The 12,894-nt window shown below is 46.5% G+C and overlaps 1 protein-coding gene across 3 annotated transcripts in view; it reads left to right on the plus strand.

Annotated features, from left to right (window-relative positions):
- KPNA3 (karyopherin subunit alpha 3) overlaps positions 1–12,894 on the plus strand; it is a 542,591-nt gene that overhangs the window by 229,313 nt on the left and 300,384 nt on the right. For all 3 annotated transcript variants that reach the window (XM_069205359.1, XM_069205360.1, XM_069205361.1), the window contains exons 9-11: positions 5,975–6,144; positions 7,088–7,132; positions 7,249–7,380. In XM_069205359.1, the coding sequence (XP_069061460.1) occupies positions 5,975–6,144; positions 7,088–7,132; positions 7,249–7,380 (347 nt within the window). The remainder of the gene's footprint in view (positions 1–5,974; positions 6,145–7,087; positions 7,133–7,248; positions 7,381–12,894) is intronic.

Here is a 12,894-nt window from a genome sequence, read left to right on the forward strand (position 1 = left end):
AGAGCCACCACAACTCGTCTTCCTCAAAATCTTCAGGTACAGGTAAGAAAAAGAAAAAGTCAAAGCGGTCTCATCACACTTCAACTTCGCCCCGTCGCTCGGCTGACACAACGCAGGAGGAGCATTGACGCTCAAGGCCTCCGTCCTTGGAGCTTGCTTCTGTGTCCACTCTGAGTTTCCTGGAGCCTGAGCGACCCCCGCCCAGCTTAAGGAGTTCTGTGAGACCATGCACCTCATCTTTGGGTGGACCGACCCAGATATGGCACCTTCGGGCCCAAGGGGTTTGGTTGAGGGGCCTTCAGGTTCCGCGCCGGTGGCTTCAGCTCCGGTCACCGAGGTCCCCTCTGGATCTGCACTGGCACCGGTCGCACCACTGAGACCTTCTCCGGCACCGGGGTTGATTGTCAACGCTTCCGACATTGGTAGTGGCCACTATCGACTTCGACCAGATCCATATCCCAGTGCCGCCTCTGTCTTCAATGGGGCCTACTCACCCAAGGTCGGATTTGGACCCTTTTTCCAATGGGTACGAATTCAGGGAAGGATTGGAGGGGTCCCTGGACCCTTATGAATACCAGGATGACCCATCTTTGAACCAGGCACAGGAATTGGGCGAGGCCAGTGTACTGGACACTTCTCCAGATGCTGGAATGCTATCTCCACCTACTGTGGCTACGGCGGAGGGAGCGACTTATGCTGTGGTGGTCAGTAGGGCGGCCGACGTTCTTGGCCTTGAACTACCTACTGTAGTGGTCAGGTCCAACTTCTTGACTGAGGGGCTTCAGCCATGGGCTTCCACATCTGAGCCTCTTTTACCTTTCACTGAAGCCCTCACTGATGTCCTTTTCGGTACCTGTTCCAAACCCAACACAGGCGCTCCTGTGAATAGGACAATTGCACGCCACCATCGGTCGGCTCTGAACAACCCTAAATTCCTGTCACAACACCCCACGCCTGAGAGTCTTGTCGGCTTCCTCTTCCTCAGGTGCATTTCCTTCCGCACCCCCGGATAGGGAATCAAAAAAGGCTGGAACAATTTGGGAAGAAGTTCTTTTCTTTCTCCAGTCTCGCACTGCGGTCCATGAACACCACATGTCTTTTGGGCTGCTATACCCACTCTCTGTGGGATACGGTTGCGTAAGTCCTGACGCAGATACTAGAGGCCCATGCTATCGTCTCCCAAGCTGTCATCGATGGGAGAGATGTGGCAAAGTTCACGATCCAATGTGGACTGGACACGACCAAATCTCTGGGCAGATCGGTTGCTACGACAGTGGCCTTGAGACACCACGCCTTGTTGCGTACTTCTGGTTTTTCTTGGGATGTCCAACAGTCTCTCATGGACATGCCCTTTGATGGCTCCCGTCTCTTTGGAGACAAAGCGGACTCGGCCTTGTAGATATTCAAGGACTCCTGGGCTACGGCTCAGTCCCTTGTTTTTTCCGCTGCTTCTTGCCCCCAGCAGTCTGCTTTTCGCCCTGTTCGTGGCCACGGAAGGAGTTCCCCGTCACGTCCTCCACCCAGCCACCGTGCCACCCATGCGTGGCAGGGGATGTGGAATCCCATGTGGACGTGGGACAGGGAACCAAAGGCCTGCCCACCACTTCAGCCTCCAAACCATCCTAGTCCATGCTGTCACTCCTATCCAGTTGGCGGCAGGATCTGCCATCACCTGCCCCACTGGGAATCCATCACTACCGACAGGTGGGTTTTGACGATCGTTCGAAAGAACTACTCCCTCCTTTTCGACTCTTCCCCACTGGCCTTGCCTCCATCACCCAGCCAACTCCTGGAGGAAGTTGCGGTTCTCTTGGCCAAGGGAGAAGGTCCCTGTGCCAGAAGTAGGTCTGAGTAGTTATTCTTGCTGCTTTCTGGTGCCAAAAAAGGACAAGGGCTTACGTCTTATCCTAGATCTTTGGGACCTCACCTACTTCCTCCAGAAGGAGAAATTCAAAATGCTCACCCTGGCTCAGGTTCTGTCTGCTTTAGACCCAGGACACTGGATGGTAGCATTGGACTTGCAGTACGCTTACTTCCACATCCCCATCCTGCCTGCCCACAGACGTTACCTACGATTTGTGGTAGATCACAGGCACTATCAGTGTACCGTGCTCACCTTCGGCCTTACCAGTTCCCCTCGGGTGTTCACAAATGTGATGGCGGTGGTTGCAGCTCACATTCGCAGGTTGGGTTCTCAGTCTTCCCCCTACCTCGATGACTGACTGTTGAAGGCAGACTCGTCCCAGAAAATTGTCTCCCATTCAGACTATGGCGAGTATCCTGCACACACTGGGGTTCACTATAAATGTGCCGAAGTCACACCTAACTCCCTCTCAGATGCTCCCTTTCATCAGAGCTGTTCTGGACTCTGTGCAGTTTTGGGTTTATCCTCCTGAAAGGAGAGTCAAGGATATTCAGGCTATGATTCCAATCTTTTGGCCTCAGTCTTGTATTTCGGTGAGACTGACTCTGTGGCTGCTGGGCCTCATGGCCTCCTGCATTATGCAAGTGACACATGCCAGATGGCATATGCAGGCTGTGCAGTGGGACCTGAAGTTTCAGTGGGCGCAGCATCAGGGGAATCTCTCTGACATGGTCCTGATCTCAGAGGGGACTGCGAAAGACCTGCAGTGGTGGTTTTCGAATCCGCATTGGGTCCATGGCAGATCCCTCTCCCTTTCCCAGCTAGATCTCTCTACAGTTACAGATGCGTCAGTTCTGGGTTGGGACGCCATATGGGAAAGGTGGAGGTCAGAGGGCTCTTCTGGAGCTCCGGGCAATCAGGCTTGCGTTGAAAGCATTTTTTCCCTCTCTCAAAGGTGTTCATGGACAATACTACCATCATGTGTTACTGCAACAAACAGGGCGGAGTAGGGTCCTGGACCCTTTTTCAGGAGGCACTACGTCTGGCTGGAACATCAGGGCATTACCCTGGTGGTTCATCTGGCGGGTTCTCAACACCAGAGCGGACAAACTGAGCCGTTGATGCACAGCCGATGACTGGTGGCATCTCCATCAGGAGGTGGTGCAAGGTCTTTCAGCAGTGGGGAGAGCCATCTGTTTGCCTTCGCAGAGAGCGCGCAATGTCAGCTGTTTTGTGAGTTTCCAAGGCGGCACTTGCTCTGAGACACTTTTCGTCTCGAGTGGCACTCCGGCCTCCTTTCCGCCTCTTTCTGCCCAGAGTTGTCAAGAAGATAAGGAACGACGGGCCCAAGTCATCTTTGTGGCTCTGGACTTGGCACGTAGAGTATGGTATCCAGAGCTACTGAGTATGGCCATCGATCCTTCACTCAGACTGCCTCTTCAGGCGGATCTTCTGTCGCAGCAGCAGGGGACGGTTCTCCACCTGAACCTGTCCAATCTCTGCCTTCATGTGTGTAGATTGAGCAGCGCCAATTGACTACTTTTGATCTTCCACCCGAAGTCTGTGATGTTACTTTGGCAGCCAGGCATCCCTCCACCAAAAAGGTATACGCCTGTCGTTGGCAAAAGTTTGTGGCATGGTGCACCAACAAATCTGTTGATCTCATCTCTGCCTCTCTATTGTTCATTCTTTCTTTGGCCCAGGAGGGCTCTACTTTGGGCATCCTTAAAGGGTATGTATCTGCCATTTTGGCCTTTCTTAGGTTACGTGATCAGCCCTCACTCTTTAAGTCTCCTATTGTGAGTAGATTCCTAAAAGTTCTCACCCATTTATTTCCTCCCACACCCTTTATCATGCCTCAGTGGGACCTCAATCTTGTCCTTACTTATTTAATGTGTATGCCCTTTGAGCGGATGCACAATTGTCCCTTACTGCTCCTCACCTTCAAAACAGTCTTTCTTGTTGCCATCACCTCTGCTCGCGGGGTGAGTGAGCTTCAGGCCCTTTCGTCCAAACCTCCATGCTTGTCTGTGCACCCTGGCAAAGTGGTGTTGTGCACTAAGGCTTCCTTTGTTCCAAAGGTGGTTACGCCTTTTCATGTAGGCTAGTCTATCACCCTGCCTACTCCAGGCACCCCTACATCCTCTCCATGAGGAGGAGAGACTCCACAGTCTGGACCCAAAAAGAGCATTGGCGTTCTATCTTAATCGTACTAAAGATTTCCTGGTGGACGATCAACTCTGCTGGGTATGTGGGTGCGAAGAAAGGGAAGGCGGTGCAAAAACGTACCATCTCTCTATGGGTACTGCTTTGCATCAAGATGTGCTACGCTTTGGCCAAGAAGCAACAGCCCGAGGGCTTGCGTGCTCATTCCACCAAAGTGACTGCTGGTTCCACTGCGTTAGCATGCGGGGTTCCTATCCTAGATATCTGCCAGGCAGCTATGTTGGCGTCCATGCACACGTTTGCTAAACACTACTGCCTGGACAGTCCGGTCCGTCCGGAAGGCTACTTTGGTCGTACGTCCTGTAGGACTTTCTAGTATGATTTTGGTTCGCAGCCCACCTCCCAGGATAGCATTGCTTGGGTGTGTATTCTAAGGTAAGGAATCTGCAACTAGAAGTCTCTGTCAGATGTACAAGTTACTTACCTTTGGTAACAAAATATCTGGTAGAGACAGTTGCAGATTCCTTACCGACCCACCCATCCTCTCCGCTTGCAAACTGTTTTCTAGGGACAGGGATTCTGCCTTTGGGTCCTTAACTCTGGCGCACCAATGTCAGTTTTCTTAGCGGCTCTGCGCTTTGGCGTGGAAAGTCGTTAAAAGAAACTGACGTCACTGCGCTGAGGCAACATCTATGTACTACTCCTGATGTCATCACGGCGATTAAGACTCCAACAATGCCCGGCGAGTCAACTGATGCCACCTACTGCCGTGCAAGGGTATTGCTCGAAGAAAAATCTCTGGATCCATTCTGATGCATGGGGGAAATTCTAAGTTAAGGAATCTGCAACTAGAATGTCTCTACCAGATATTTGGTTACCGAAGGTAAGTAACCTGTACGTTGGAGATGTGAATCGTGTTTCTTTTTTGCCTTTTATTTTTTTTTAAAACTATATATATCTTAAAATAAGGATCAAAAAAGTGAGTTATTTTCCCTTCCTTTAGGAGGGCTAGCCTGTCATGTTCATAATGATGGCACAGGTCAGTATAGTGACAATTCTGTTATTAGCCATATCCCTTGGGTGGAGTAATTCATTTGAAAAGAATGTTTAACATTAAATATTGAGGACATTTCCCTTGAATGCTTTCACTACCTAATAGTCTGACATTACAGCTCAACAACACATTCACTAGTTTGCAACTGGTGGCCATCAGTGTGAAGAGCCATGTTCTATGAGAGAAGCTGCCCTTGTTCTACTTGATTTTTATTGCAAATAGTACGTGTAGCCAGGACATTCTGAGTTCACGGTTAATAAAGTGATGTAGGAAAAAAAGATTGAGGGGTGAGTGCTCTATTAGCACAATGCATTACAGATTACAAGTGCACTTTCTGACTGTTCCTTTCTAGGAGGGGATATTGCCGTTCAGTTCATGTTATAAGGACCTATGTTATCTTTGTTCATTGTCTAGATCAGACAAATGAAAACAACTCCTAGAACAGAGAAAGTGAAGTGATAAGTAGAGCATGAACTTAACAATTTGTTCTTCAGAAACTTAAGCCCTGTGTGGTGGTTTCACTTTTAAAACTAGTATTCCCAGTGTACTCCTCTTAAACGTTTGTTTCTCTTTCCCACACAAAATAGATGTGGAATGTAAACATGTCAGTCATGTTTTCCTGATTTATGTCTTTCTCATTGTCGTTATTTAGCTAATCTGTTTTTGTGTGATAGTACCCAACCCATGGGCATTGCTTATTAGTCCTGATAACATAAGTCTCCAGCGAGATAAAACTAATTACATTAAAAATTAGACATGTTTCATTACAAATGTGCTTTATCATAAATTATTCCTAATGGTCACATACCGTAAGCCATGGTGAATCTGTTTTGGTACCTGTGTAGTTTTTATTTTATTTGTATTTAAAAAAGCATTTTAACTTTCTCCAGGCGATGGTCCTCAGTGCCGAGATTATGTCATCTCTCTGGGAGTTGTGAAACCTCTTCTGTCCTTCATCAATCCCTCCATTCCCATTACCTTCCTCCGGAATGTCACATGGGTCATTGTGAATCTCTGCAGGAACAAAGACCCACCACCACCTATGGAGACAGTCCAGGAGGTATAAGGCACCACTTTTATAGATTCCATGAAGTGTTTATTTTGCTCTTGAACTTCATCAACTCTATCTTTTGTTACAAGAGTTGTCAGTCATGACCTTTTATGTAAGCTTGTTGCAGTTATTCTTTACTTCTGTGCTGTAAATATTTTAATTTGCATTGTTTTAATGTGTCTCCCGTGCACTGCACACCTGCTAAATCTTTCTCATTTTGTCTGCTTGAGTAGCACTTTATGTTGGTTCTCCGTGTTAGTACTATTTGAAAGCCTTGTGCACTGAGAGGAACTGGAGCTGGGTGATTTCTTTGTGACTTGTGTCCATCTGCACACCACCTCACTCCCTCTCCTGAGTGAGCACTTTCTTGGTTCTCTGCACTGAAATTGGGAACTACCACTTAACTATTCTCAGTGCACATTCAATTGTATGCCCATTTGCCTATGAGAACTCTAAACTGCTGCTTGTGAACCCTCCCACGTCTGTCTTTCCCATAGTGGCTACAATAGCTTCCTCTTACATGGTCACTTGGCTCAGATTCCTCCTCTCACTCCTCCAAATTCTCCAGCTCCCGAGACAACACAGCCCATTTTGCCATTATGTAAATGCACTCTGGCCCCAGGCTTCCAACCTACTGCAGCTCTAGTCCACCAATCTGATAGCTCTCAACGTAGCAAATGGTGATTCTTCATGGGACATGTTCTTTTGTTCCAAACATGGTGGTCAGGGTGTGGGGTGGGGAGAGGGGGTGGGGGAGAGGTCCATCTGCACACCACCTCACTCCCTCTCCAATCTGATAGCTCTGAACGTAGCAAATGGTGATTCTTCATGAGACATATTCTTTTGTTCCAAACATGGTGGCCCTAATTGTGAAGGTTTGGGAGCCTAAGAAAAATATAGTTTCAGTTTTTATTTGTTTTTAATCTAGAGGTCCTGTTTTTTTTTCCTCCAGATTCTGCCTGCATTGTGTGTGCTCATATATCATACGGATATAAATGTAAGTAAGAATGCATTTTTATTTTTTTAATGTTAGCATTGAGTTGTAGTAGCAGCCTCATTTGATTGTTCTTTGTGTGTGAAGGGGAAATATAAATTCTGAATATTTGTTTTCAGATTTTAGTGGACACAGTCTGGGCATTGTCCTACTTAACAGATGGAGGGAATGAACAAATACAGATGGTGATTGATTCTGGCGTAGTACCTTTTTTAGTGCCTCTTCTAAGCCACCAGGAGGTTAAAGTACAGGTACGGTTTATTTTACATTTTTTTGAATTGCATATGCTTCTTTCAGTGATGGATAACATGTTCGGTTCTCAGTGGAAGTCAGCATTTAAAGACGCATGACCGGCAGGTTTCAATCCCAATTTAGTGGAGACCATCTAATGTATTTTGGGGGCCCTGGGCATAACAATGTGGGGCCCTCTTTTGGAACACAAACGTAGTCTTAAGGATATCACCATGCCCTCGGTCGTCATCATCCTGATCATCTACTCTAGGGAACCCCTTCCATTAATTCTGCATAACTACTTGCCACTTTCTCCTCAAAGCCTCTTTTACTAGCACCATTTACCCACTCAGCAGTTACCAGCAAAATCGTCAAAAAAAAATTGCACCTCATCAACTGTTAATTCAGCAATGTCTCTTGATTCTCAAACTCTCATCCAGTTCCTACAGCTAGACTTTGAAAGAATCACTATTTGATCTTCTTGACACCATGAGCATCAAACATGTTGAACCCACCCTTGCCAAAGGACTACCATGCACTCATCCGAATTACATTTGATTGATCAGGCCATATCACAGTCCCAGTGACGTAAACTACCCACCCCAGTCAATCAGAATCTACCAAACCAATACTTCACCTTCATGGGATTTCACTTGAAAACATGGCATTTTGCAAGACCTCTGTAATGAAATGCCTCCTTGACATGGTTACCCCCGGGCTTTTTGCCTTTGCTGATGCCAAGTTATGATTTGAAAGTGTGCTAAGGCCTGCTAACCAGGCACCAACACCAGTGTTCTTTCCCTAACCTGTACCTTGGTTTCCACAATTGGCACACCCTGGCATCCAGGTAAGTCCCTTATAACTGGTACCCCTGGTACCAAGGGCCCTGATGCCAGGGAAGGCCTCTAAGGGCTGCAGCATGTCTTATGCCACCCTGGGGACCCTCACTCAGCACAGACACACTGCTTGCCAGCTTGTGTGTGCTAGTGGGGATTAAATGACTCCCCTCAGGGTGCCATGCCAACCTCACACTGCCTATAAGTATAGATAAGTCACCCCTCTAGCAGGCCTTACAGCCCTAAGGCAGGGTGCACTATACCATAGGTGAGGGCATAAGTGCATGAGCACTATGCCCTTACAGTGTCTAAGCAAAGCCTTAGACATTGTAAGTGCAGGGTAGCCATAAGAGTATTTGGTCTGGGAGTCTGTCATGCACGAACTCCACAGCACCATAATGGCTACACTGAAAACTGTGAAGTTTGGTATCCAACTTCTCAGCACAATAAATGCACACTGATGCCAGTGTACATTTTATTGTAACATACACCCCAGAGGGCACCTTAGAGGTACCCCCTGAAACCTTAACCGACTATCCATGTAGGCTGACTAGTTTTAGCAGCCTGCCACACACCAGACATGTTGCTGGCCACATGGGGAGAGTGCCTTTGTCACTCTGTGGCTAGTAACAAAGCCTGTACTTGGTGGAGGTGCTTCTCACCTCCCTCTGCAGGAACTATAACACCTGGCGGTGAGCCTCAAAGGCTCACCCCCTTTGGTACAGCACCCCAGGGCACTCCAGCTAGTGGAGTTGCCCGCCCCCTCCGGCCATGGCCCCACTTTTGGTGGCAAGGCCGGAGGAGATCATGAGAAAAACAAGGAGTCAATGGCCAGTCAGGACAGCCCCTAAGGTGTCCTGAGCTGGGGTGACTCTAACTTTCTCCCAATAGGGATAGGGATGTGCCCCCCTCCCCTCAGGGAGGATGCACAAAGAGGGTGTAGCCACCCTCAAGGACTGTAGCCATTGGCTACTGCCCTTCCAGACCTAAACACACCCCTAAATCGAGTATTTAGAGGCTCCCAGAACACAGCAAGATCGATTCCTGCAACCTAAGAAGAAGACGACTGCTGAACTGGAAAACCTGCAGAGAAGACGGAGACACCAACTGCTTTGGCCCCAGCTCTACTGGCATGTCTCCCCACTTCTAAAGACATTGCTCCAGTGACACGTTCCCAGGGTCCAGCAACCTCTGAAGCCTCAGTGGACTACCCTGCATCTAGAAGGACCAAGAACTCCAGAGGACAGCGGCTTTGTTCCCCAAAGACTGCAACTTTGCAACAATGGAGCAACTTTGAAACAACACACGTTTCCCGCCGGAAGCGTGAGACTTTGCACTCTGCACCCGACGCCCCCGGCTCGACTTGTGGAGAACAAACACCACAGGGAGGACTCCCTGGCGACTACTAGACCGTGAGTAGCCAGAGTTGAACCTCCTGAGCCCCCACAGCGACGCCAGCAGAGGGAATCCCGAGGCTCCTCCTAACCTTGACTGCCTGCTTCAAAGACCCAACACCTGGTAAAGACACTGCACTCGCAGCCCCCACTACCTGAAGGATCCGACCTCCAGTGCAGGAGCGACCCCCAGGTGGCCCTCTCCCTTGCCCAGGTGGTGGCTACCCCGAGGAGCCCCCCCCTTGCCTGTCTGCATCGCTGAAGAGATCCCTTGGTCTCCCATTGATTTCTATTGCGAACCCGATGCTTGTTTGCACACTGCACCCAGCCGCCCCCATGCCACTGAGGGTGTACTTTTTGTGCTGACTTGTCGCCCCCCCCCCCCCCCCCCCCCCCCCCCCCCAGTCACCACTTTGACCTCTCCACCTGAGCTGCTGGTGTGGTAAATTTGGGGTTGCTCTGAACCCCCAACGGTGGGCTACCTTGGACCCAAACTTGAACCCCATTGGTGGTTTACTTACCTGCAAAAACTAACAAACACTTACCTCCCCCGGAACTGTTGAAAATTGCACTGTCTAGTTTTAAAATAGCTATATGTCATTTGTATGAAAACTGTACATGCTATTTTGCTAATTCAAAGTTCCTAAGTGAAGTACCTTTCATTTAAAGTATTACCTGTAAATCTTGAATCTGTGCTTCTTAAAATAAACTAAGAAAATATATTTTTCTATACAAAAACCTATTGGCCTGGAATTGTCTCCAAGTGTGTGTTCCTCATTTAATGCCTGTATGTGTACAACAAATGCTTAACACTACCCTCTGATAAGCCTACTGCTCGACCACACTACCACAAAATAGAGCATTAGAATTATCTTTTTCCACTATCTTACCTCTAAGGGGGAACCCTTGGACTCTGTCCATGCTCTTTCTTACTTTGAAATAGTACATACAGAGACAACTTCCTACAACCTCCTTAGGGCTTTTGCACCTGTTAACTCCTTCCTGAACCTGGTCAATTTCACTCATCCCCTTGAAAGTGTGTTCTACAAAACTAAAGATGTTTGTGCAATGTGCTGTCAAGAATTTGCATCAATTATTTTCTTGCTAACAGTGAATTGCTGTTAAGTGACATTTCTACTCCGACAGAACCTTCTGCATATCTGTCATTTATAATAAGTAAACCATCTTAAGTCATCAAGGATGATCAAAGCAACAGACATTGCCTCAATATGATCCCCTCCCCAACGCTGCACTCAACTCTAATAATGCAGTGCCATTCATTATTAACTGAAACAAGACCATGTCTAGCACCACCTCCGTATTACAAAGCAAGATTCAGTTTCTATCTTTCTATGCAAATTACTGACTTGTATCTTTTTACAGTTGTCTCCACATACAGACCTTTCTTATAATTAAACCATATACGGATGATATTTTTTCATCTTTAAACCCTTGTCCAAGGAAACACTCAAACACCTCAGTATAATCAATGATTACCTTGGACAAGGCATCTTTCCAGATGCAATCATACATTGAAAGATCTCTTCAGCACTGCAAAAATCCAATACCCCAAAGACCCTGCAAGCCACCAACCCATGACAAGCCAACCATTGTTCAAAAACATAAGCTGTCACTATATAACCAAAAGACCCAGTAAACATCAGTTCAGTTGTACAAGACTACAGGTTTCAGATCCCACTTACGCAGTGAAAAATCAAGCGTTCAAGGCCTGGAGCTCCTTTCTCATCACAAAACACGCACCTTACTTGTAGCTCCTGGTCTAACTTGATTAGATGCCACTGATAATCCATCTGAGATCATAGTCTTATCAGGAAAGAATTGAATGGCAATTCACTACACTGACTCAACATCAACTCATCAAGATAGAAAGCCTTCAGATCTTTCTAACTATCAGTAACTTAATGACTACACCTCGTAGAGCTAACAGCGCTACCTTTGATCACACAAGATGCATGCAAGGCAGAAGCAGTAGCAGGGCAATATTTTTTAAGACACACTGATGAGGAAAAGCATAGGAACAAGGCCTTAATGAAGTTCCACTCTAGCATCTGCAGTGGGAGCTGCCACAGGACCCTTCTTGGAAGGATTAAAGAAATGAATGATAGGATGAAAGTAACACAAACAAGAAAGAAAGTGATGACAAAGAACGGAGTAAAGATTAAATTCAGTACAAATTAAAGCATGACTGAAACAAGTAACAGAAGTAAAGGGTTAAAGGAAGATTAATAATGAAAAGATAAAGCTGCATCAAGATGGGAAAAAGATAACTTAAAAAGTATGAACATATAGATGGGTATTAAGTAAGAAAGGAAAAAATATAAAATGCAAGAAGGGAAGGGCTGATAAAATGAAAGGTGAAAAGAGCACATAGTTGAAGGAAACAAAAAGACAGGGAATGAAACAAAGCAAAAAAGAAAGAAAATGTGAGAGGATGGACCAAAAGAGGAAAATTATGCATGAAAAAAAGGACTAAAGGAAAGTGTTTCAGTTGTATAGCAGTCAAAGAAAAAAAACTAGGAAAAGAAGGAATGTGATGAAAAGGTAGAGAAAACACAAGATGAGAACAGGATGTAGATAAAATCAGTGAATGGAATTAGAGGGACCAAAATTTGAAAAATTAAACTGACAGGAAAACTGAAAAAGAGTGATACATAAAAAAAAATTTAACACAGAAGGGGGATTTGAACATTTGAAAGTGGGGAGCATAAATGAGCAGAACAAGTTAAGAGGGTGAGAAGCTTGAATTTGAGACAAGCTAGAAATAACACCAGGATGGGTTAAACCAAGAGGGGGGTGTGAATGAAAGTAGGAATAAATGGAAAAAAAACAGATAGTTCAGTGAGAAACGAAGGAGGGTCAGTTGGGGGGGGGGGCGAATTTTAATTTGGAGAATGTGAGGGAATGATTTAGGCAAGAGACAAGTTTGGAAAACAGACGAGCAAAGCTGAGACGTGGTACTCAAATGAGATGATTTGGTCTCAGTGTTTAATTAACATTTTTACAAAAGCAATTTGAACAAATTCTAGAACACCCTTCTTTTTCCTCCAGAAGGTGTGAAGACTTTGTGTTTCATTAGCAGGATGTAGGGGGATCTCCGTCTCCCCTTTTTTACTGTTCCCACTCTGTTGGTAGGATCTAGAGCACCCATAAACTCCTTATGTAAGTGAGTGGTCTACTCCCAGCAAAGAAAAAGTCATGTAAATTCTCTCTCTCATTTCAATTTGTCATGCAAGATCTTCTCTGCACTCTCTCACTAGAGTCTTTGGTTGATGTAGTATTTGCG

Source organism: Pleurodeles waltl, chromosome 8, assembly GCF_031143425.1.
Source record: "Pleurodeles waltl isolate 20211129_DDA chromosome 8, aPleWal1.hap1.20221129, whole genome shotgun sequence".
Taxonomy (NCBI): Eukaryota; Metazoa; Chordata; class Amphibia; order Caudata; family Salamandridae; genus Pleurodeles; species Pleurodeles waltl.